General features: G+C 55.2%; 1 protein-coding gene across 1 annotated transcript in view; it reads right to left on the bottom strand.

The window, feature by feature from the left end:
• The window catches only part of LOC103748436 (maestro heat-like repeat family member 5), a 25,870-nt gene extending 3,868 nt beyond the window's left edge, over nt 1–22,002 (bottom strand). Inside the window, 20 exon segments of the mRNA XM_008851080.2 lie at nt 834–1,010; nt 1,594–1,737; nt 1,938–2,049; nt 2,206–2,343; nt 2,553–2,737; nt 4,458–4,602; nt 5,501–5,655; nt 6,143–6,292; nt 7,295–7,384; nt 7,501–7,650; nt 12,298–12,402; nt 14,917–15,012; nt 17,288–17,423; nt 18,049–18,125; nt 18,216–18,341; nt 19,398–19,514; nt 19,771–19,887; nt 19,985–20,077; nt 20,983–21,131; nt 21,907–22,002. Coding sequence (XP_008849302.1) covers nt 834–1,010; nt 1,594–1,737; nt 1,938–2,049; nt 2,206–2,343; nt 2,553–2,737; nt 4,458–4,602; nt 5,501–5,655; nt 6,143–6,292; nt 7,295–7,384; nt 7,501–7,650; nt 12,298–12,402; nt 14,917–15,012; nt 17,288–17,423; nt 18,049–18,125; nt 18,216–18,341; nt 19,398–19,514; nt 19,771–19,887; nt 19,985–20,077; nt 20,983–21,111 — 2,442 coding nt within the window. The 5' untranslated portion in view covers nt 21,112–21,131; nt 21,907–22,002.
• Nucleotides 22,003–24,717: the final 2,715 nt, after the last annotated feature.

Here is a 24,717-nt window from a genome sequence, read left to right as displayed (position 1 = left end):
TCCCATGCCCCTCTGTGCTCCCTGCCCCTCCCCTCCCCACCCCTTCCAGCCCTTCCCCACTGCCTTCTCCAGGTCTCCACTTGCTCAGCGCTGCCTGCAGCCCCTTCTCTCCTGACGCCTCCCCTGGGCTTTGTTCTTCCTGGGTTCTCACCTCTGGGCTTCTTGGCAAGTTCCCCAGGGGACAACAGCCATACCTCCCCTCACATTCTAGCTCCTTGGCTCTAGACAAGGCCCTTGTGTGACTGCCTCCACCTTTTGTAAACAGTCAGCAACAGCACCTTTGTCCCTGGGTTGAGGTGACCGTGGAGCCAGTGCCTACAGGAGTGCTTACTAATGTCAGCCTGGCTCCTTCTGCCACCTGGGCCCAGGGTCTCAATCCAGCCTCCCCTCCATGAGGAGCGGAGCCCTCCACCCCCCAATGACGCCACTGCCTTCTTACCTGATTCTTCATGCTGCCTGCCCACATCCCATTTTTCCCCTCCCTGGTTCTAGTCCATCCCAGGGACACCTTGCAGTGTTTGTCCTGAGGTGGCCCGTGCTAGGTTTCAGGCCTCCTCACTCCCGACCTCACCCTCTGAAATTACTTGACCCTATCCCACAATATGCAGAGTGCACGTGGCTCTCAAATGGAACCCTTGCTCCCCATAGCCTGGGAGGCAGGATCCCGGGACCAGGGCAGCCCTCCACTTGGTGCCTTCACAAGCTTCAGCTAGTGCCAGTCACAGACGCTCTCTTCCCTGGCAGGGTAGATAGCAGATGAGGGGTGGCCCTGGTTTCTGACCGCTGACTGTGGCCCTGCCCTGCCCTCCCAGCTCTCCTTCTGCCCAGCTCACATCCTTAAACAGGCTCAGCAAGTGTTGAGCAAACTTGAGACTGATGGCACTGATGCCCTGGATGCCCAGGCAGCGCAGGAGGTCACCCAGAATCTCCATCAGGTCCTCAGGGTCCTTGAGCTCAGGCTGCAGGAAACTGTCCAACAGGCTCAGCAGCTGACTGTGCAGCAGGGTTACCTGTGGGGAGACCACTGCCCTCTGGTGGGATTCCCAGTCAATGTCTGCCAGCTGTCCCAGTAGGTCAGACACTGTTCACAGATCACAGCTCTGGGCAGACACTGGGACTCCTGGCCATCTCTCACAAGCTGGTGTCTGCCCATCTCTGAGCCAGCCTAGAGGGGTTGGAGGTCTGAGCACATGACTGAGGCTGGCCCCAAGCCCACTCCCCACCTCCGCTACAGGTTAGACAGGAAAACAGACCAAACCACACCATGTATTGGGGATAGACCAAGCTGCAGCCTCATCCCAGCCCTGTGATGGAGTCATGAAGACCACACGGGGACGGAGACAGGAGGTCCAAAAGGGCAGGAAGTTGGACACTTGGGAGGCAGCTTTCAGATGAGGGATTCCTACCTGGAAGGAGGCAAAGGTTCCATCTCAGAACCCCCTCCAGCTCATAGCCCCCATCTGAAGCAATATGGCAGGGCCACACAGGCCCAATAGCGCCCCCCTGCATCCACCCCTTGCAAGGAGCCACCCTTCAGAATGCCCTTGGGTCTGGTCTTCCCTGCAGTCCTCCTAGGATGGCCTCTCCCAGGACCTTCTTAGGGTGCATCAGGGTGTTTCCCAGTCCCTTCAGGCTCATGGCCTGCACCAACTCATTGTGACTGCAAAGGCCCAGGCTCAGGGGGTTGTTTAGGTCCTTCTAAGACACGCACTAGGAGGTCTCTGGGCTGTTGAGAAACTAAGTAGGGTAGCCACCATTAGTCTACCTGTTAACTACAGCTGCCAGACAATCAGTCTGCTTCACACCACGGGCATGTGGTTAGACCTAACAAAGCACTTCCAACAGCAAGCAGACCTGACATGTAAGGCAGATGTCAGGACCATTTTCTACCAGAAGATGGAAGGGAAGTCCACTGAGGTAGTAGGGGAGAGGCTAACCTCTGTGATGATGAGGATGGCCACGATGTTGTCTCGTTCCCCCTTGCTCTTCAAGGAGAGGATAGCCTGCCCTAAGACAGCCTTGATCTAGCAGCTGTAGTGGACTATGGCCCTGTTACACACAAGAGGAAGGCACAGAGTCCCAGAGGGCCCTCCTCAAGCACTGGCCAGATAGCCTGAAGCGCAGGGTCCAGTGAGGGGAGGGTGGACTGCACAGCTCATCATTCCAGCTCCTTCTAGGTAAAGGATTCCCAAGCTGAAGGCTCACCTGGCCAAGATGATCACCCCCTTTATGTAGGTTTCCAGGTGTTCAAAGAGCTCCCAGCTGTGGATCAGCTTGATGTGGGCAAATACCTCCCAGTACCGGTTGGTCCAGAAGAGGCCCTTGAGGGCTTCCAGACAGGTTCTAGGCAGAGTGGAGCCAGCCAGTGGGGATGCTGGGTGCCCTGTCACCCCTCCAGGCTAGCTGCCACCCCTGGGCTTCCCTTGCTCAGGAGTCTCTCCACTGGCATGTCGGGTACCCTGCCCCACTCCTACCCCAACTCCTTCCCAGCACCAGTGGGGCTCGATGGGCATGTGGGCATGTGGAGGAAACCCAAGGCCATCTCAGCTCACCTGAAGGGCCCCAGAGGTTTAGGGGCCAGATTATCTTCCTGGTAGTCAGAGATGTCCTCCACCGGGCCCAGCTCCAATAGGTAATGCAGCTCTGTGAGGAGGCCCAGGAGGATCCCCGAAAAGGCCCAGCAGACTGCGTCCCTGTACTCCTGGGTGCAAAGGAGCTCATAGATGGTGCTCAGGGCCTGGAGGGGTGACAGCAGGGCCTGGAGGGGTGACAGGGCAGGACCTGGAGGGGTGACAGGGCAGGGCCTGGAGGGGTGACAGAGCAGGGCATGGGGGGGTGACAGCAGGGCCTGAAGGGGTGACAGGGCAGGACCTGGAGGGGTGACAGCAGGACCTGGAGGGGTGACAGGGCAGGACTTGGAGGGGTGACAGGGCAGGGCCTGGAGGGGTGACAGGGCAGGGTATGGGGGGGTGACAGCAGGGCCTGGAGGGGTGACAGGGTAGGACCTGGAGGGGTGACAGCATGGCCTGGAGGGGTGACAGGGCAGGACCTGGAGGGGTGACAGCAGGGCCTGGAGGGGTGACGGGGCAGGGCATGGGGGGGTGACAGCAGGGCCTGGAAGGGTGACAGGGCAGGACCTGGAGGGGTGACAGCAGGACCTGGAGGGTAGCAGCATGGCCTGGAGGGGTGACAGGGCAGGACCTGGAGAGGTGACAGCAGGACCTGGAGGGTAACAGCATGGCCTGGAGGGGTGACAGGGCAGGACCTGGAGGGGTGACAGCAGGGCCTGGAGGGGTGATAGGGCAGGACCTGGAGGGGTGACAGCAGGGCCTGGAGGGGTGATAGGGCAGGACCTGGAGGGGTGACAGCAGGGCCTGGAGGGGTGATAGGGCAGGACCTGGAGGGGTGACAGCAGGGCCTGGAGGGGTGATAGGGCAGGACCTGGAGGGGTGACAGCAGGGCCTGGAGGGGTGATAGGGCAGGACCTGGAGGGGTGACAGCAGGGCCTGGAGGGGTGATAGGGCAGGACCTGGAGGGGTGACAGCAGGGCCTGGAGGGGTGATAGGGCAGGACCTGGAGGGGTGACAGCAGGGCCTGGAGGGGTGATAGGGCAGGACCTGGAGGGGTGACAGCAGGGCCTGGAGGGGTGATAGGGCAGGACCTGGAGGGGTGACAGCAGGGCCTGGAGGGGTGATAGGGCAGGACCTGGAGGGGTGACAGCAGGGCCTGGAGGGGTGACAGCAGGACCTGGACGGGGGCCCTGTCATCAGAGGAGCTATGGATGTAGCAGCCTCAAAGTCAATCTGGCCCTAGGTCTCACTGCCTTCTCCTGGCCCCCTGGCAGTCAGCACTCAGGTTCTCTGGCTACTTCTGCACCCTGAGTCCTGTGGTCACACCCATTGCCCTAGCTTGTCTTTTTCTGAGCCTACAGTCCTCTTTGCAAGAGGCAGAGCTAATAAATAGGTCACTCTTAAGTCAGACCCTTCCGTGGCTCCCCACCAACTTTGGGGCAGTCCAGATCCCGGCCTTGGCCTCCTGACCACACTGGCCAGTGTTGACCACTTTCACCTCCCACCTCTGCCAAACTGCCTCTTCCAGGAATCCCTCTGCCCTCCCTGGAGTGTTTCACTCCTTCATCTCTCTTCATTGCTCTCATCCCCATGGCCAACCGTGGCCTAGTGCATGGCCACTGTGTCTCTGCATCCTGTCAGGGCAGCTGGGCTCTCTACTGTTTCCCAGGATATCCAGGACCACTCGCTGGGAGCTCATGGGGTGTTTACTTTTCCTATTCTAGTCTGTCATCCACCTTCATAAATGATCACAAACCATGATAAAAGCCTGAGGGCCAAGCCCCCCAGAGGCAGCACGGTATGCCCCCTGGGATCCACTAAGGCCCTGGATCCTGCTGTCACCACCAAGGGAACCATGTTGGTGGCATAGCACAAGATGCTGCTCACCCTCAGGGAGACCAGCCGAGACGGATAAGTGGATTGGATGAGCCTCCTGGGGGGCCGCAGCTTCAGCATCATGTAGAGCAGGGCCACGACCTCACGGGCCACGTGGTAGTTGGCAGCCAGGGCCTTCCACAATAGTAGGATCCACCTGAGGAAACAGGGTCTATACCACCACTGGGCACACCACCGGGGGAGGCCTCCATGAAAGCTGGCCATCAGCAGGATGTGGTAGGATAGGCTCTAGGACTTGTGTTCTGTGATGCCTTTGCCTGATGTTTGCACAAGTTCCAGTCCTGCAGTTCTTCTCTCCAGGGCCCTGAGAAAACCACTGCCCTGCCTCAGTCTGTCCCTTCTCTTGGAAAGAAGGGCCAGGCCCCTTGGATGGCCTGGGGAGAGAAGGAGAGCTGGCGGAGCCAGGGACCACTGCAGGCCGGGCTCAGGAGACCCAAGTTTCACTTCGCTCCTTGTCAAAGACTGTATGCCTGGCACCTCTCACACTGCCAAGTACACACACATCTGTGAGGTGGTTCACGTGTGGCCGGCCACCTAAACTCAGTGTTCCTGACAGGCTTGTGGCCATACTGATGTGGCAGGCCCACAGTCACGTTCTGAGTCAGCAAGGCCTCATTGTTTACACACTATAGCTTGGAAAGCTCAGTGGTCCCCAGTGTGGTCCCCACTGCAGCAGCTGGAATCCAGACTCACTGTGGCTCAGGGGCCATGAGGTGCCTGTGGGTGGGGCCGGGGGAGTCACTGTGTGTTTTTCACAATGTCAGGCTGATCTACGGCTCAGTGGCACGTTGGCCTCTGGTGACTTCTAAATCAGGATCATTTCTACACTGGAGCCCCTCTGGGATTGCTAGAGCCCTGTTTAATATCCCAGACACCTTCAGGGCCCCACTGGCTACAGTCTGGAGTGAAGGAAGCAGACGCCTCAAATGCCCGCACCTCCCCAGTGTGCTCAGTGAATACCTGTGGCCCAGAAAGGAGGGCCACCACATCACTGGATGATGTCCGCAGTGGGCATAGGCCAAGGAAGGGCCTACCTCTCTGAGGGCGGACACTGGGACAGGACCACCTCAACCACCTCCTGGCTATGCTGGATCCCCAGAGCCAAAGTGGCCTGACTTATGGTCTGCAGGATGTCCCTGAAGTGGACACTGGGCAGCTCCTGGAATAGGCACTGAAGGATCTCAGCTACCTGTGAGGAAGGGCAGGCAAAACACAGTCTCAGGTGGGCTTGTGGTGCCTCTCAGCTTTGAGGCTCAGGCTGTGTACCCATCTCTGTGGAAACTGTGGGGTTGGTCTTGGAGTAGTACCCAACTTGATGGGGCCTGGAAGCCCCCAATGGTGCGTCTTAAATGTAGTTGGCCTGGCCAGTCTGAGGGCAGTCAGATCTGCTCTTTGCACAAGCTGACCATGAGACAGCAGACAGTGGGCCAGGGATCTGCGGCCATAGCACAGTCTGCTGAACAAAGGCAGCTGGAGGTGGGGCTGCTAGCCAGAAGCGTGTTGGGGTCCCATTCACTGGCTGCTAGGCGCATCGCCCGTGGTCCCTGTGAATAGGTGTGTGTGTGTGTGGTGCATGCTCACATGGGCACACCTTGACATTGCATGTCAGCTCCCCTCCCTTGCCTGCAGGGGGCCACCTGTGCAGATGGGCACAGGCCACACCCACTCAGCCTCACCTGCTCCTTCCTGAGCCCAGGGTCCTGGCAGACCATCAGCAGGAGCTGGACAGCCAGGTCACAGCGGAGATGGTTGTAGCTACCTAGGCTGTACACCAGCGTAAGGACCAGCTGTGTGTGCTGTACCACTGTCAGGTCATCCTTGAAGGCCTGTGCAGAACCAAAGTTCACAGAGAGGGCCAGGTAAGGGCCTTGGCTTTTACCAGAGAGGGAAGGAGGGCCATGGTCATGTGCGTGCACTGGGCATAGCCTTGCAGGGCCCCAAGGCGCCCATCCTGCCCCAGCCCTTAGCCCCTCTGGCCTGTAACTCGTTCATTATCACTGAGCGACTGCAAATGTGCCCACCATAAACTCCCAGCTGCCTCTCCTCTGAAGACTTGTCCTGGGACGAAGGGGGGCGGGGTTTCAGGGACCCACCCCACCTGCAGCCAGTCACCAGCACCAGCTCCCACTAGGTCTCACCCTGGGTCAAGGTGAATGCCCAGCTCTCCCTTTGCTTCCCTTTCCCACTGCCCTGAATCATGAACCCAAATTGCCATCTACTGTCTGTCCAAAGGGGCCAGGAGGACAACAGGCTCAGCCTAGTGTGGGGCCCAGGGGGCACCAGCTGCTCGGAAGTCTCATGGCTCCTGCCCTCCTGCCTGCCTCAGGAGCAGCTGAATCTCAGGCCCAAGTGATCCTCACTTGGAAGGCAGGGAAACTGAGGCTCAGTTTCCTCAGAAATGACTGACCCAGAGTCAGTCACCCAGCTGTGGAGCTTGAACATAAATCCAACCCCTTTCCTCTCCTTTCTGAATGAAGGACAGGCCCAAGTCTGAGAAGGGATGTAGGAGAGGTAGGCCAAGGAAGGCCAGAATGAGGAACATCCCTGCTTACCTTGCCTGGGCTGGAAGGACAGTGGTAAGACCAAGGCGTCCCCGGCAGAGCAAGATGGTTACTCACCCTTGGCCTCAGAAGGCAGTACATGTAAGAACCTTGGGCCTGTGGGTTCAAATGCCCAGTCCAGGCAGAGGCTAGAAGGGGAGGGCCTGCAAGATGATCCTTCCATGGCAAGGGCAGGGGTCTGCCCCATCTGCTCGCCTGCATGGGTCCCCTGGGACTCCAGTACAGGGCTGGGATGGGGGAAGGGAGCATGGGTCAAGCCTGAGCAACCTTCACTATGCGGTAGACCTTCATCTCCCACTCTCTGGATGTTGTGTCTTCCAAGTACCTCATCTTATTCTAGTTCGTAGATTCCACCAACTTCGCCGTGTGGTGGTTGCACCGAGGAGAGGTGCTGGGCCAGGAGGTAGTCTCCTCCCTCCCATTCAGTAGGGTCCAAGGACAGCCTAACCTGAGCCGCTGTGTCCCACCCGAACCCTGCTCCACTCACCCTTCTGCTGGACCACAAGCTGGAGGAGGAGGAAGACAGAGCATTGGGGATACTGTTGCGTGGCCTCCTCTTTGTCCCGCCACAGCAGAGTCAGCAGGCCTATCTGGTGGCCCAGCCTGGACGGCGCAGCCTCTTTCTGGGGAGAGTGGGGGTGCGAGCAAAGCCAGACCTGGCTTCATAGTGTCACTCCCTCCACTCCTGTGCTCAGCGTCTTGTGGACTACGCATTGGCTGGGACCCGAGAGACGCTCCTGCTCCACCTAGGAGAGCCCTTCGCCTCTCTGACCTATGTGTGTGTCTGTGTGCGTGTGTTGTGTACATGAATGTGTGCTGCATGCACACTGATGGGTATGCATATGTGCCTCTGTGTATGTGTGTGTACCCGTGTGCATATGCGTGTGCCAGTGTTTATGAGTATGTGCCTATTTGTACACATGCCGTGTCTCTGTGTGCTTTCCCGTGTGCCTACCTTGCGTGGGTCCCTTGATGGTCTCGATCTACGGGCTTGTGTCTTCTCAGCGGATCCGAGCCTCTTTGGCCGCCCCTTACCTGCCGTCCTCTCGGCCCCCGGGACCCCGCACACATCGCTCCCCGGCCTCAGGGCCCCTCTGCTCCTTCCCGTCTTCCCATCCACGGCAGTCCGTTCTTGTCCCTTGTTTCTTCTAAGGTGGCTGAGGTGCTAGGTCATCAACCCCGTGGTTTCTCACTTTGTTTGGGGTTCTAGGACGTCCTTCCAACTCTTACATGTAGTTACCACTTATGGAAGTAGTTACCATGTAGTTCTTTCTTAAAACATTTGTTCTTGTGTGTCTGTTTTGCCTACATGGTTTTAAGTGCACCACATACTTGCAGTGTCCACAGAGGCCAGAAGAGGGCATCAGATCCCTTGGAACTGGAGTTGTAGACAGTTGTTAATTCACCATACAGGTGCTGGGAACTGAACTGGGGTCCTCTAGAAGAGCAGCCTTTGCTCTTAACTGCTGAATCATCTCTCCAGTCCCCTCATTTATATCTTGATACACAAGTATTCTTTTTTCTTTTTTATCTTTTTGAGACAGGGTGTCTCTGTAGCCCCAGCTGTCCTGGAACTCACTGTAGACCAGGCTGGCCTCGAACTCACAGAGATCTGCCTGCTTCTGCCTCCCAAGTGCTGGGATTAAAGGTGTGTGCCACCACGCCCGGTACAAGTATTCTTTTTAGTGTTTGCCTTTGAATTCTTGAAAGCACAGCCACATATTGCATAAAATTTCTTCAGTCTCTTTAACCATACACAAAGTAGCATAGAACAGTGGTGATGTGGACCTCCTGTAATCTTTCCAGTCACAACAAGGATGGGGGGAGGGTCCTGCAGTCTCTCCTGAATGTCCAAGACATGGAGGTTCATATAATTGGAGTTTGACTTCAAAGAGAGCTGCTCCTGTGCCTAAGCAGCGTGGACCCAGACAGAAGTTGCCCAAGGCTGGGCCATTCTCCAATGGTAGTGGGTTCAAGGGGCGGAGAAGTGATCTGCTGAGGAGCGCAGAGTGTGGGGGCAGCTCTACTCTGAGGTGGCTGCCTCGTCCTATATGGGCCACATCCCATGGCTGTCTCCTCAGAGTGCAGCTTCTGCTCCAACTTTGGGGACATGCAGCCCAGGATACCCTGTCAGTCACCCTCACGTTGGGACCCCTGGTGTCACCTGTGAATTCATTCCTTCATAAGCCCAGATTAGACGCCTTTTCTGAAGTCTCTGGGCTGAGCCCCTCAGCTCGCTGCCAGACTGCCCACCCCCATCAGCTCAGCATGGTGGCCTGCATGCCCAGCAGACTCCACATGCCCAGGCAGCCCACCCAACCCCCCGGAAGTACATGCCCCAGTGCAAACCCAGAGGCCACTTCAGTTGGTGACAGCCCACTCATCATCAACCCAAGGCCACCTGTGTCCTCTCACCCTGCTCCCCAGCAGGGCTATTTCCACTGCTCCGGTCTCTGACCCTTCTCTTCTGGAGGCCCGAGTGCACCCTGAGCTCACTGTGTTGCTCACCTCTCGGAAGGCCAGTCTTTAGGTCTCCAGTGGAACTGGCTGCCCAGCCCCCACTTGGATCCACAAGTTCCAGGCAAAGCCCTACCTGCCTCAGGCCTCCATTGGGTCTAATGAATCATCCAGGACCTTCCTGGTCATTGTATTTTCACTTTTATAACTTTTTATTTTGATTTCACCTCAACCATACACAGTAGTTGAGGGAATTCCAGTGTCCTCCAGCCAGCATTTCCTGTTAGTTACACTCTGTTCCATTTGGTCTTTTGGTTCTCTGTGTCTCTGTCTCCCTTCTGTTTGGAGACACTAGAAAATTTACCCACAAGTTCCTCATGGTTTATTTCCTAAGAATGAGGACGCAATGACCAACACAGAGCAAAGGTCACAGAATATTTTAATTCTCTATCAATGCCGTTATCTAATCCACAGTCCATATCCAAACTTTGTCAATACTCCAAAACTATCATACAGTTTTGACACCTCACACCCACACCCACACACACACCTCACACATACCACTGCTCACACATCACTCCTCATACACATACACCTCACAACACTCACACTCCATACACACAATTCCTCACACACAACACTTCTCATACATACAACACTCACATACAACACTCTTTACATACAACAACACTCCTCACACACAGCACACTTCAATGAACAACACACCTCACTCATGGACAACACCTCACATACATCTCTCAGAGTATGTACCTTCTATGCATACAGCCTACACCACACACACACATACACACACACACACACACGCACTTCACAAAGAGCTCTATGTGTGCTTAATACACACATGCCTATCTAGATTACATTAGGAAAATCGTGTGTTCAAGTCAACGGCTCCTGCACTGGGACACAGCCACAGTCTCTCTGACAGAGACCCTCGTCCTTTGCCCCTTTCCAGTAGAAGACTCTGCTTCTAAACCCTCCATACGCTTTGTCATTTGTAAGTTTAGAATACAATTTCAGAATTGCAAAACAGTATTACTGCAAAAACCAAACTGCAAAATTTTAACAAAGCATGCAAAAAGGTTACAAATATTAAGTGTCAATTCAACAATTCTGGACAACTGAACAGACTTGTGTCTCTATCTGCTTTCTGCTGCTGAAACAGAGTGCCCAAGGCGGAGTAGTTGATAAAGAGGTTTATTTAGCTCAGAGCGTGGAGGCTAGGAGGCCTGAGATCAGGCAGTGGCATCTGGCGAGGGCTTTGCCCTGGACCATAACATGGCAGGATTGTGTGAGGAGCTGCCCAGTCTCTCAAGGGCTAACCAATTCCTCAAAGAGCTAATCCAGCCTCAAAAGAAAGATGCTGACTACCTCTGACAGGCCTCATCTCCCACCTCTGGCGCCTTCAACACGTTCTGGCAAAGACAAACCACAATCCAACCATGCCGCCCAACTCACCCCCCCCCCCGCAGCCCCGTCCTTGTAGAAAACAGCACCCCATCAAGGTTCCCTGGCACTGCCTGGTTCTTCTCGTCGGTTCTGCCTCTCTGCTCCCCACTTTCCCGTGGTCCATCCCTGTGATAAAGTGTGACAATTCCTTCCCTGAGCTGTGAGGGGGTTGTCAGCACACACTGCCTCCTGGACATCTGGGGCGCTACCGGCTTGGCACCACTATGAATAAAATCAAGTACATCTTCTTGTGTAAGTCTTTTCAGGATGTAAGTTCTCACTCCTCTTGGGTAAATACCTGGGAGTGGAACTGTGTGGTTAAGGAGTATGTGTTTAACTTTCAAAGGACCTTCTGGAGTCCTGCCAAGCAGTTTGAACATTTTACAACTCCCACCAGCTTGTGTGACATTTCTGGTGCTCCATACCCGACCAACTTGCTGTAACCAGTCTTTAATTTTACCCTTTCAGGGTGGCTGGCAGAGCCTCAAGGTGACTGGTCTTATTTGCATTTCCGTTTTGACATAGTTATGTTCGGCATGTTCACTTTCATGGGCTTTCTTTACAAAACCTGTTTGAGTCTGTTGCCCGTCTTAAGGGCTGGGTTAGCTTTTCACTGAGTTGTGGGAGCTAATCACATTGTCTAGATACAAATCCTCTGTCTGATACACATATCACACACATTTTGGCCCCATCAGTGACCTGTGTCTGAATGCACAGAAGTTACTAATTTTGATGAAGTCCATTTTATTCTTTATTTCTGAGATGCCCAGACTGGCCTCTATGTAGTCAAGGATCACCTTGAATTTTGGTGTGTACCACCACATGACTGGTTTTATGCAGAGCTGGGGATCCAGCCTAGGGCTTGAGCATGGTAGACAAGCCCTCCACCAACTGAGCTATGGCCCCAACTTGTTTTGCCAGTATTTTTTTTGTAATTACTGATCTTTGCCCATCCCCGCTTGCTCCGTATTTGTGAGGAGGGTCTGGCTTCCTCTAGAGACCTGGAGACCTTCACTGTGCCTTAGGTGTCCTGTCCCCCTGTTCCCTCCCTCCCTTTCCCCTTCCCCTTTCTCCCTCCCTCCTTTCCTCTCAGCACTGGTCCTCCACAGCACAGCCTCCCCATCCCAGGCTGTTCCCCATCACCCCTCTGTCCCCGTGTCTACAGTCTCTACTTTCTGTTGGCTGCTGTCTTGGAATCAGGATTTCCCCAGACCACCCTGGGCTGCAGCCCCCAGTCCCCCAGCCTGGGGCCTCAGTACCTATGGCAGGAATCTGCGTATGCCAGGTGCTTGCTCACCCCGTTCCCCTACCAGATGCTCCCAAGGCCCAGGGTGCGGGGGACTCACAGCAAGCTTCAGAGAGTTCACCATGTACTGCAGGAGCAGGAAGATGGACTGCACTGCCCGACTGCACTCGTGACTCTTGTCTGATTTCATCCAGTGCTCTGTGTGCTGGGATGGGGAGGGGCAACATGAGAACACCCTCATAGGTGCCGTGGCACCCAGCTCAGGCTTGGCCCGTCAACCAGACCACTGGCCTTCCTACTGACCATCAATCTGTCCATTCCTTCAGCTCAGGGCTGCCCTGCAGGCTTGGGCCACCAGAGACACGGGAAAACCAAGGCGATTCTTCCTACACTCATTCAGCCAACATAGTACTTCCCATACCAGTCAAGTCATCCTCAGCAGACAGCTGAGCATCCTCCAGTTCAAATCAGCTCCATCTACCTGGAAGTCATGCCACATCCCACAGACCAAGGGCTCTGTCTCCAGGTCCGCTCCATTCTGGACCCAGTTCCAAAACCCAACTGTTGCCTGTTTCAGACCAACCCACCATAAATTACGTTAGTCCATTTTCATAACTGTAACAAAATGCCCAAGGCAGACTATAAGAAAAGTCTTATTTTGCCTCATGATTCTGGAGATTCTAGAGACACCACATTTGATGACGGACTTGCTGGCAGTGCCCTGAAGTGGAAAGGGACACCACATGGTAGAGACAGGAAACACTGGGTGCCTGTGCGGCTCTTCTTATCTCTCACCCCTTCTCATAAAACCCCAGGGAGGGCTGGTAGTGTGACTCGGTGCTAGAGCACTTGTCTGGTATGTACAAGGTCCATGTACAAGGGCCTGGATTCAATCCCCAGTAACACACACATACTACACGACACACATGCATATACATACCATACACATATACACACTACACACACCACACACACCATATACATATGCATACATCACATACCATGCACACATATATCAGACACGTACATACACACCACACACATACACATATTTACATATCACACACATACACGTACATATATATACACATACATTGTACACACATATACACGTATCACACACACACAAAGTCACCAGGGTCCAGCCACTGGGCCACTGCCTCACTCCCAAAGAGCTCCTAATACCATGTCTGGCTTAGGTTTCTAGCCTCTGAGTGCTTCCCATTGGGGACCAGTTTTCAACACAGAGACTGGTGGACACTGAAATTGTGTCCCACCAAACCCATGGAGCCGTCACCTCTCCCTGAGTTCAGCCTGAGGAGCAATGCCCAGAACTTGGGGACACTATATGGTGTTTGTCCATTTATTATAGATGACATGGCAAAGTTCACCAACAGATATCAGATGGGAGATGTAGAGGGACACAGAGCCCCCACACCTTCCCTGGTACCGTGCCAAGTCCAGAGCTCACTGGCTCAGCCGTTGCGAGGCTCCCTCAAGCCCTGACCTTTTGAAACTCAGGGAGACTTCAGTGGGTAGGCATGGTTGATCAAACCACTAGCCATCGGCAAGTAAACCAACCTGCAGTGCCTTTGAGACAAGACTGGACTGGAAGATAAGCACTGTGATGACACAGCTGCTTCCAGTCCTGTCATCCAGGAGCCCCACCAGCTTCCCATTAGTATGCAGAGTGTACTCCTCAGTCTCCACAGGCCTGGCATGGAGCTGTGTCAGGAACCAGGCTGAGGACCAGAGGCCGCTTCCCAACCCTGCAGCCTCATGGCCTTTCCTGAACCCTAACTACAACGCTGGAGAGAATGGCTTGCAGCCTGGCATGGAGATGACATGCAGGGGGCCACCTCCCTCTGGTGCTTCCTGGCCGTTTGAAGGAATTTGGAGGGACTGCCACTGGACCGGAGCCAACATTTTCTCAGCTGCCCCAGTGACCCACCCCCTCCTTCTTGACTCCTTGTGGGCTGGATGGGTCCCTGGATATTGGTCCTGCCCCCTTGCCTCTGACCCACACGCTGGGTCCCTCCCCTAGGGACTCTGACAAAGCTCCTGCTCTAATGGCTGCAACAGAGGGACATATCTAGCCTGAACGATCAGGTGTGGCCACAGCTGAGGCCAGTCAAGGCTCCAGGCAGCATATAGATCCAGCTAGCAGTATGTGGGTGGCCCTGTCAGTTTGGCAGCGCCCCAAAGCAAAAGGATGCCTTCAACAGCAGAGGCTGGCTTTGCTGGTGGTTCAACTCTGCCTCTCTCAAGCTCTGAGGCACTCATCAGAACTACAAAGAGAAGCCAGGCCTGACTCCATCCCTACCCTAGGCCTCAGGTCCCACCCTGGCCACCAACTCCATGCTGCAAACCCTCAATCCACTGTCACAGTGCAGCACAGCACAGCTCGGCCAGTTCCCTTTAGAGCTTTGGAAAGGCCATCCTGTGCTCTGGTGATGTGCTGGGGTGAGGGTGGTCTGGGGCTTACAGAGCAGGGGTCCCTTCTTTGCGAACTCAGAGGGATCAGCGACCAGCAAGACCGCCTCAAACCCAGTTTCCTTAGCTGAAGTGCGGGAGTCATGGTGCCATCCCTGGACTGTGGGGTGTCCAGGCTGGTGAGAGTGCTCCCGCCCCTCAGACAGGAGTTTGCGGCCTAGCCAACACCCACCAGGATGGAAAGGTACAAAGAACAGGAACCTGGGAACATCTGTGGAGAAATCACTTGCAGGAGGAAGCAGACCTCATCCATGCTGGGATTCTCAGAGATGAAGTTCTGATGCAGCAGGTCCAGGGCACGCACTGTCTTCTTGTACAGCATCTGGCAAGGGACAGACCGGCTGGTGTCACACAGCCAGGTCACTACATGACCCCTTCAGCTCCTCCATGAGGGTCAAGAGGCATCTGCCTCCTGCAGCCCAGCTCTGGCAGGTGAGGACAGGCCACGCCATCGGCAGCTGCAGGGTCTAGAGGTCTTCACCACAGGGACAGGGAGAGCTGCCTCCAGACCATGGACAGGTACCCGAGGGGCGTGGTCCCGAGGACTGCTCAGGCCTGTCCCCTCCGCCATTGCCTGCTGCTTCGTGCCCAGCTTCCTGCTCGACCCGCTTTTCCTCAGCCATTCAAAAGTCAGCAGGTTTAAGCCATTCACGGAACTGCTGCCCCAGGCCTCTGCCCTGACAGCCCTGAGTTCTGGGAGCTGCCCGGTGACTGCAGGAAGAACAGGTGCTCTAAGGTTATATGGCGCTGCATAAACACCTACGGAATGAGGAAGGATCTCACACGTTCGCTGCCGCTCTGTGTGGGCTGCTGCAGTGTACCCACACCCCAGCCTCAAGGCCCAGATGCTCAGGATGTGAGGAGACAGGATATGCTGTTGATGCAAACGAGGACCGCTTCGCAGCTGGTGTCCCTTCTGTGCCCTTCAGTAGGCACGGGTCCTGCTCTCATTCCTGTGCATTTACTGAGCATGTCCCAAGCACCCACCATGGAAACTGTGCCATGGGCACCAGGCCAGCTCTTCCCCAGGGCTCACTCACAGCAACACCACGCATTAAAAACGTAAAAACAAGAGTGAATAGCCAAGCAAGTTTGAGGTCAAGTAATTTGCATTAGCTGCTTTTGTGCCATGGTGGCCAAATGCCTGACAGACCAACGTGAGGATTTATTTTGACTCACCGTTTGAGGGGATGTAGCCCAACGTGGTGGGGGAAGGCATAGTGACCAGGAGAGCTTGGTTCGTGGTGGCGGGAGCTTGAGGTACAGCTTCTTACATGGTGTCAATTAGGAAACAGCACTTGGGCTAGAAACAACTCTCAAGGCCCACCCCACAGTGACCCACCTCTAGCTAGGCCTAACCTCCTAAAGGTTCCAGAACTTCACAAAATGGAAAACTTCAGCTGGGGAACAAGTGCTCAAACACATGAGCCTGTGGAGTATGTGACATGTGCATACCATAGTGTTTCAATCTTGTCCTCCCTACGGCCAACTCATAATGCAAAATGCATTCAGTTCAACTCCAAGAGTCCCAGTCTTAACAGCCCCAATACTTTTCAGAAGTTCAAAGCCCAAATTCTCTCCTGAGACCCAAAGCAGAGATCTGAGCCCTGAAGTTACCTATTTCCAATATACAGGGGCACGGAGTAAGCATCCCATTTCAGAAGAGACTTACAGGACAGCAGGGAGAGGCTGGGCACCAGACCAAGGCGGGCAGGACAGGCATCAAAGCCTGAAGCTGGCATCCAGGGTGCATGGTGGCATCACCTGGGCTCTTACAGACTTGGAAATGGCCTTCACAGCCTCGTCACTTGCAGCACACATGGCGTCTCTCTTGGACCTGCTCCACTCGGTACCTTCAGTTTCCTCTGCAGACATTCCATGTTCCTGGCAGCCTCCATTACAGCAGGGGCTTCACCTTTACTATCTCACACCCGTCTCTCGGGTCCTCTCTTTGGGAAATCTGGTCCTGATACACACTGCCTGCCTTCACTGGCTTTTTTTTTTTGAACCTTGGCACAAGGCTCCATGACCCTAAGGTCTTATATTACACAAAATCCAGTAGTGGGTGCCAGCCCCAAGGCCTGAGACCAGCTCTAGATGTAGCTTGTCCCCTCGAACCTGGGCTGCAGCAGCTGCAGGGTTTCTGGGCGGCTGAACCTCGAACCACACTTCCCTGGGCATTCCTTTTCCTAAAGGGAACCGCCGCAGCAACTCTGTCCGGGCGCTCTTGTCAAGTGGGTTTGCATTTCTGCACGCCGGAGCTTGTCCTCAGTCACCTTCCTATTGTCCCAGTTCAAAGTTTTTGACGTCTTCTTAAATGGTACTAATCTAACAATTGGAGCCACTTTGTCTAAGTCCACCTGACCTCCACATACCTGCAGTTTTAACCAGGTCTCACCCCTTTCCTGGTTAAGTACATGCTTTGCACATCTTTCCCCCACTTTTTAGACTCAGTCTTCTATATTGATTCTAATATATCAATTAAGAGACAAAGCAATGGTGTAAATCAGAGGAGACTTAGTCAATGCGGCCATGTTTCAGGAAAGAGAGGACCCCATCACCCAGGCCAGGAAGAAGCGCCGGCCCCCAGGCATCACCATGACATCTGGGGCCAACTCCTATGGAGACAGGTCCTTCTTCAAGGCCTCAATGGAGGGAAGAGCATACACGCTGCGCAAGCAGGTCTGCAGGATCTGCGACTTGAGCAGGGGTTTGAGCCTGGGCCGCAGGTTGCTGCAAAAGGCCAGGAGGGACAGGCCTTCCTGAATAGCTGAAGTGCTGGGGGTGCAAGGTTGGCTGAGGGGCTCCCAGCAAGGAGGGGTCGGCAAAATTAGAATGTGGAAGTCAATCTGGAGGCCCGCCTGCCTCGTACTGACTTGGCGCAGGGTGGGTGTGATTGGGGAAAAATGAGCTTGTTTGAACTGGGAAAGACCAAGGCAAGAGGGACCGTGGCAAGCTGTCCTGACTCGTTCACTTCATCCTCATGGACTCACTGGCACTTGCTTGGGAGAAGCCTAGAGGTTGTTCTGGAGGCTATGAACAGGTCAGAAGTCAGAACATAGTCTGTAGCAGGATCAGCAGTGAAGGGTGAAAGAACCAGGCTGGATGTATGATGGGGTTTAGGGCTTAGCACGTGACCAGGATCAGGGCTCATGTGATTGGGATCAAGGCCCAGTGCATGACCAGAGTCAAGGCTCAGTCTTTGCCAGTGTTAGCATCCTGCCTTGACCATGAAATACAGTAAACCTAACCTCCCAGGCAGAGCGTGTGTTTTGTTTCTGTAAGTGATGCCCCTCACACACTGACCACCCTACACACCGCTTGACTTGTCCTCCTTCCCGTGCCCTGGCAGAGTTACCTCAGGCCCATGATGACCAGCATGACCTTCTGCCGGAAGAATGTGCTCAGGGTGTTGGGCTCCTTCTGGAGGATGCACTGGAGGGCAAAGCAGGGGCCAGAGTGCTGGCAGCATCTGGTTGGCCATCCTGGTCCCCAAGTACCCACTGTGAAACTAATGTCACTCACCAGAAGACACTGGATGAGCTCTGGTATCTGAATGAACTTGTACTTGTGGGAGCCATACTCTTCCTGGAGCGCTCTGGTAAGCAGGACTGCTGCAGAGAGGAAGCTGGACTTCAGGACATCGTCCTGTCCCCACACAGAGAAGCCAAAGGCCAAGTCAGGGGATAATTCCCTAAAATACTGGCATACGGCCCAAGCAGCCACCCCATCAGGGGTGCTAGCGGCATGTGTGCATGTGTACCTCACACACAGCACAGCTCTCTCTCTCTCTCTCTCTCTCTCTCTCTCTTTCCTCATTCCTCTCTCCCACCATCTCTTGCTCTCTCTCTCTCTCTCTCTCTCTCTCTCTCTCTCTCTTGCTCACTCTTTCTCTCTCACACATACACTCACATACACACACATATACACACACAGACAACACAACACAGCTCACACACAGCACACTTAACACACACAGATGACACACACAACACAACCCACACACACAGCCACCTCACTCACCTCTCTCTCTCTCTCTTGCTCACTCTTTCTCTCTCACACATACACTCACATATACACACACAGACAACACAACACAGCTCACACACAGCACAGTTAACACACACAGATGACACACACAACACAGCCCACACACACAGCCACCTCACTCACACATACAGCCTCCCTGCTGATCAAGGATGCTCTCTACACAAGGTTCTCTTCTCCCTCAGTCAGCCTCACTGCCCTGGACTGGCCCAGGCCTGTCCCAACCATCCAACCACCTGCAGTGAGCTGCAGTGCAGAAAGCCCCTGAAGCCTCTGCTCCTGAACCCTCAGGGCTGTGAACACTAAAAATTGGCCCACTGTCTCAAGGTCAGGCAAGGTGACAGGGTACCCTGCCTGCCCTGCTCTTCTTTGGAGTGGTGGGGCAGGGCTCACACAAGGGCCGCAGGAGAAATAGTACGCCATCCGAGAGACAATATTGTCCACCCAGGGCAGGATCTGCTCCTTGGTATGTCTGGCTATCTGCCCATAGCACAGGCAGGGAGGTGCTGCTGACCCATCTCCACCATAGTTGAGGTCTGAGGGCTGTGGGTGGGTGAGAGCCGGGCCTGAGGTCTGGGGGCAGGTGAGAGCCGGGCCTGAGGGCTGGGGACAGGTGTTGCCCCGTCTAGCATGGCCCAGTAGCAGGGGCCTCCTTTCCGGGCTGTCTGGAGACATGAAGGCTGAACTCAAGAACTTGGTGAGGCCCAGGTCCTCCGGCATGGCCCATACCTCCTGCATGTGCTGGGTGGAGGCCAAGGCAACTGCCAGCGCAATGCCCTGCATGCCAGAGGACCCCGTGAGGCAGCCCACAGGTGACACTGCAGGTCCTAGTCCAGCTCTCTAGGGCCTATTTTCCCAGCGGGGCTGTCCTGCCCCCACACCCCCACCAAACTGGGTGGGTTAGTGTCTGGGAAAGTCCCCCCACCCAGGGAGCAACGCAAGACCACAGTGGTGTGAGGACTGAGGGCCTGGGGTTGGTAGGGTGAAACAAGGCAAGATCCAAGGGCCCAAGAGTCCAAGGGCATTAACTCACCTCCCGCTGCCTGGAGGACCGGTGGGACAGCTCCAGGAGGCTGGGCACGTGGCACTGCACCTGATCCACCTTGGAACACGCACACAGGATCAGTCCGTAGAGGTGGAAGAGGAAGGCCTAGGGCAGAGCACAGCAGGGCTGAGGGTTAGGCCACATGGGTCACCCTCCCATGGCATTTCCAACGGCTGAGGCAGCGGCCCCATCGGGCGTTGACCTCTTCAGCAGTCTTCTGGGGGTGCAGGCTGAGGGACTCCAGGAGCTTCTGCATGGAGGCATCTGTGTCTGGTGCCTGACGCTTTTCCCCAAGCTGCAGGCAGGCTGTGTACTCAGGTCCTGCCTGCCTCCACCCAGTCACCAGGGCAGCAAGACAGATCCCAGAGCCAACAAGACAGATGTTGCCCTGCCAGAGCCCTGGGTGGGTAGAGGACAGCCTGCTCCCAAATGGGTAAAACCAGAGGTAAAGCCACTCTAGCAGCCAGAACCTCAGTCCTAAGTAAATCTGCCTACGCTTGCCTCTACTGGCGTCCTGAGACCCTCACTGAGGCTGAAACTCTCAGCAAGGTCAACAAGTCCTGCTGACATCAGGGTGTGCACCCCACTTACTGTCCCTCCGCCATGCTGACCCCGGGTCCTTTGCCTATCTTGTTGTGATGGGTGGTGCCCCCCACAACCACCCAGCTGAGCTTAGGGTCACAGGCCTGCTGGGGCCTTCAAAGGCCATGTCACTTGGGTTGGCCCAGGGAAGTAGACACTAGCTGTGGGAGGCTGGTCACAAAGACTGATGCACAATTTGGACTGATGCCCAGGACAGCCCCACATGTCCCAGGACTTCAGCCACCCCTGGTAGCACTCGAGAGAACAGGGGACTTCCTGGTGGACAGCTGGACGGACACTGGCTTTGTCCTGCAGCGCCCGCCACACAGGCTTTCAGAACAGTCATAGGGCCTAGGAATGCATGTCCACCCTAGGCAAGGTGGAGACTCTGTAGTGCCATCTGCTGGTGGGAAGTAGCACATCTGCCCCAGCTGCCAACTCCCTGACACCTTCTAGCACCTTCCTATGGAAAGTTAGGGGCGTTGGGGCTACCAAGGTCTGCAGGAGTCCAGAGGTAGCTGATAACTCTGGGACGAGTTCTGGGGCAGGGCGTCTCAGGTTCCTCCCAGGCCCATGAGTATCCTATCCCAAAGGGAGCATACATCTCTCTGATCCTACCTGACTGTGCTCCTCCAGGAAGTAGCAGATGGTATCCAGCGCCAGGCTCTGCTCTGTGAGGGCCATATTCTTGATCTTGCTGACCAGCACACCCTCCCCGGGTGAGAGGGCATTCAAGGACTCTTCCATGAGCCCCAAGTCCAAGTTGTCTGTGAAAGGCCCAGAAGCAGAGTGGCAGCACCAGCTCTGCTCACCAGTTCCCCAAGATCCCAGGCCCCAGGACCAAGACTCCTAGGCTGGGTGCAAAGGAGAAGCAGTGCTCTGCTGGAGACAGACCTCAAACCCACCCAGCACCACCTTCCAAGCTACAGGGCCTCTGCTTGGAACCCTGAAAACACAGACCATGGAGGCTGACTTGCCCACCCCAACAGACATCAGGAAAACCTGTCAAGCAGCCCAGAGTAGGGTCAGAGTGCAGTTTGGGGACAGTGCCCACACCCACAGACCTGAGGCTGTGACCCACCACCAGAACTGAAGCCAAAGATCAGTGAGGACGGCGCCGCTCAGTGGCGCCAAAGCGCCTGCCGATCATTTGGAGCAGCGCACTATCCTGCCTTGTCTCTGAACCAGACGAGCCAACACTTTCCATATCTAAATCTCAACGCAGAAAGCAAACACATGTGGGAGATCATCTATGACCCTAAGTAGAACCCCAAAAGGCCAACACTTCCACTGAGCAACATAAACTTCCTGGGACCTGACCATCCAGCACATCGAGGAAAAGCTGGAAAGCTATTGGCTGCCCCTGGGGCAGGGGGGCTTTGTGGACACACCAGAGGCCTCTTCCCAGCCAGCCAGGGACTTCCACACAGGCAGAGCGCCCCCCCCCGCCCCCGCTGTCAACAAAATGGAAAGGTGGTCCACCTTCCATAAAGACGGGAACCAGGAGCTGTGATTTACCTCCCTCAAAACAGACATTCTTACCTGCAGAGAGGTGGCTAGGGAGGAGTTCCCTCTGGAAATTCCCTCAGTAGCTGTGTCAAAGTAAAATCTAGGAAGACATGCCCAAAGCCACCCTGCTATGGTTTCCTTGTGACCTCACCAAAGGCTCATGACTTGAAGTCTTGGCTCCTATCGGACTAAGTCACGAGTGCTCTGACCCAATCGGTGGCTTCATCTGCCACTGGTAGTCATAAATTATGGTGACTGGGAACTGAGGCCCGGAAGGAACACTGGGCTCAGGGGGCATTCCTGGAAGGATGTTTTGTTCCTGGACGCTTCCTGTCTCCCTGCTTCCTCGCTGCCATCCAGTGAGCAGATTTGCCCACCAGGACCTTCCATCAGCCTGTTCTGTTCACTGAAGCCCACAGCCACAGAATCAGCCCACTGTGCACTGAATCCTTTGAAACCACAAGCCAAAAGAAATCTTCCATTTGGGGGATGCCAGGCACTCTGTCAGATCAATGAAGAGCTAGCACGTGTGCATTTGGTTCTGTGCCTTCCCGTCCATGGGCCAGTCACCCCCTTCCAGTAGAGACATCAGAGGTTCTGTTAAAATGCAGGGAGCTGAGGAACACATGTGGCCCCAAGACCACCCTGGAAACCCATGGTTCTGTGCACCTGGACTCAGAAAAAATGTCTGGGAGTTTTATGATAGCCATATGAATGTCTGTGTTGTCTAATGCTTTTACAGGGATGCACACACAATATGAAGGAAAAAGTCTGAATGTCTGCGAAGGACTCTGGGTGACACACATGGGCTGCCTCATCACTGGGCTCTTGTCAGATTCACCCTTGGCAAACCATACCTTACTGAACCTAGTGCCCACACAGGGTCCTCAGCTAAGCCCCATGGTGCCCTATCCAGCCTTGGCCTTGACCCCTGCAGTCCCAAGGAGAGGAGCTCGCTGTTGACATCTGAGGTCATCACTCACCAGCTTTGTAACCCACTGGAAGACATTCATTCATGCATATACATGCTTGATCATGAGATAAAAACCCACTGACCATCTATCTGCCAGGAACTGGGTCTCCAGTCAGCACAGGTGTTTCTTAACAGCCTCGGAAGGATCCGGGCTACCCCTGTATACCCAGAGTCCCACAGACAGATGACACAGGGAAGGTTTCGAGGTCCCTGCTCAGCTGGGTGGTACAGCCTACCTCAACTGACTTCTCCTTAGATGCAGGGACAGTGGCTCCCCTTTAGCTGCTCTTCTTGGGGCAGAGACACGAGGACAGGTGGGCTCTGCCCATAGCCCTCTCTGCCAAGTGCCCTACTTCAGGAGGTCAGAGTCTGAATAGACCACACCCCTCCGCACTGCATGGATGTGAGCAGCTGGTCACAGGCCCCTGTTGATGCACAGGGGCCTCGGCGCTCCTCAGCAGCATGCCCAGCCTCAAGCCCCACCGACTGTGTACCCCACTCACTAAGCTCCAGCTCTTGCTCCTGCTTGGGCAATAGGAGAGTGGATTTCCCACAAGCTAAGTGGGTGGCTGTCCTGCTGAATTGGCGGGGGTGTCTTTGGGGAAACCAGCAGGAGCTATCATCAGGCAATGCCCACATAGAAGCAGCACCTCTTGGGAGCAGGACCTGGAAGGAACAGGACAACTATGTCTCTTATCTACCTGGAGCCAGAGCAAGGCCACAGGGCCTCTCAGTCACCCCAAGCCCCTCCTGGGTCCCCTTTATTCACTCCAGAGACACAGCAGGTGGCCTGTAGGCAGCCAGAAGGCTCTGCCCGCAGACGGACAGCTTCTTGCTCAGCTGCTCCATGGGAGGGTGTGGTGACTCTGAGACCACGTGGCCATCCTCACCCTGCCAGCTCTTCTACCCTGGCATCCCTCAGGACAGGTTCGGCACCTTCTTCCCCATGGGCTGACCACCCGCCCATACATAGGCATCATGGGTTCTCCTGGGACCTGTTAAAATACACTTTCTGGTAAATGGATCTGGGGACCCCCATGTGGTTCCAAGGCTGATTAGAAACCCATGGTTCTGAGCACCTGGACCCAGGTGTTAGCCACAGATTCACCCCACTTGGGGTACTTCCTCAGCACCCAGAGCACATTTCTTATCCGTCCAGCCTTGCCCAATCAAGGTCTGCCTTAGACCCCCAGGCAGCAGGCTAGCCAACTTTCCAAGTGGCCCCCAGAGTGCCGTTTCAGCTCACCTCACTGATGCCCACATCCTTGCCCAGGGAGGGACCCTCACGAGTCCTGAGGCAGGCCCACTTCCTGGCACTTTCCCCTCTGTCCTGAAACTCTAAGGAAAAAATCCTCACCTCAAGCCCCCCATCTGATCCTATCCATTTCCATCATCAGCTTGACTGGATTTAGGAGACTAGCCGGGCTTACTTCTGGGTGAATCTGTGAGGGTGTTTCCAGAAAGGAGTAATTGGCGGAGAAGACCTTCCCTAGGGGTCAGGTGGCACCATCCCATGGGATGGAACAGAAGGGAGAAGGAGAAAATGAATGGGCGGCCACCGTTTGACTCCACGCCCTGGCCCACCACGGTTTGAGAAACCCTTCTCTTCACACCTTCTCCACTATGATGGATTAAGGCCTCTGAAGCCGTGAGCCATGATAAATCTTCCTCCTTTTGTGTCAGGTATTTTGTCATGAAAAAAAAAATGACTACATACCCCACCCTCCCATCCTGAGGACCCTTGTTCTGAACACCCTGTCCCCCTTATCCTCCACCTCTCCCCTGGCATTTTGCAAGCTCTGCTGGCACGGGCCCATCTGGGGCTTCTCTGCCACCTCTATTCCAAGCCTCTACACAGCCTCCTCCACTAA

Source organism: Nannospalax galili, unplaced genomic scaffold, assembly GCF_000622305.1.
Source record: "Nannospalax galili isolate Female #2095 unplaced genomic scaffold, S.galili_v1.0 scaffold525, whole genome shotgun sequence".
NCBI classification, from domain to species: Eukaryota; Metazoa; Chordata; class Mammalia; order Rodentia; family Spalacidae; genus Nannospalax; species Nannospalax galili.
This window is presented reverse-complemented; position numbering and strand designations above follow the sequence as displayed.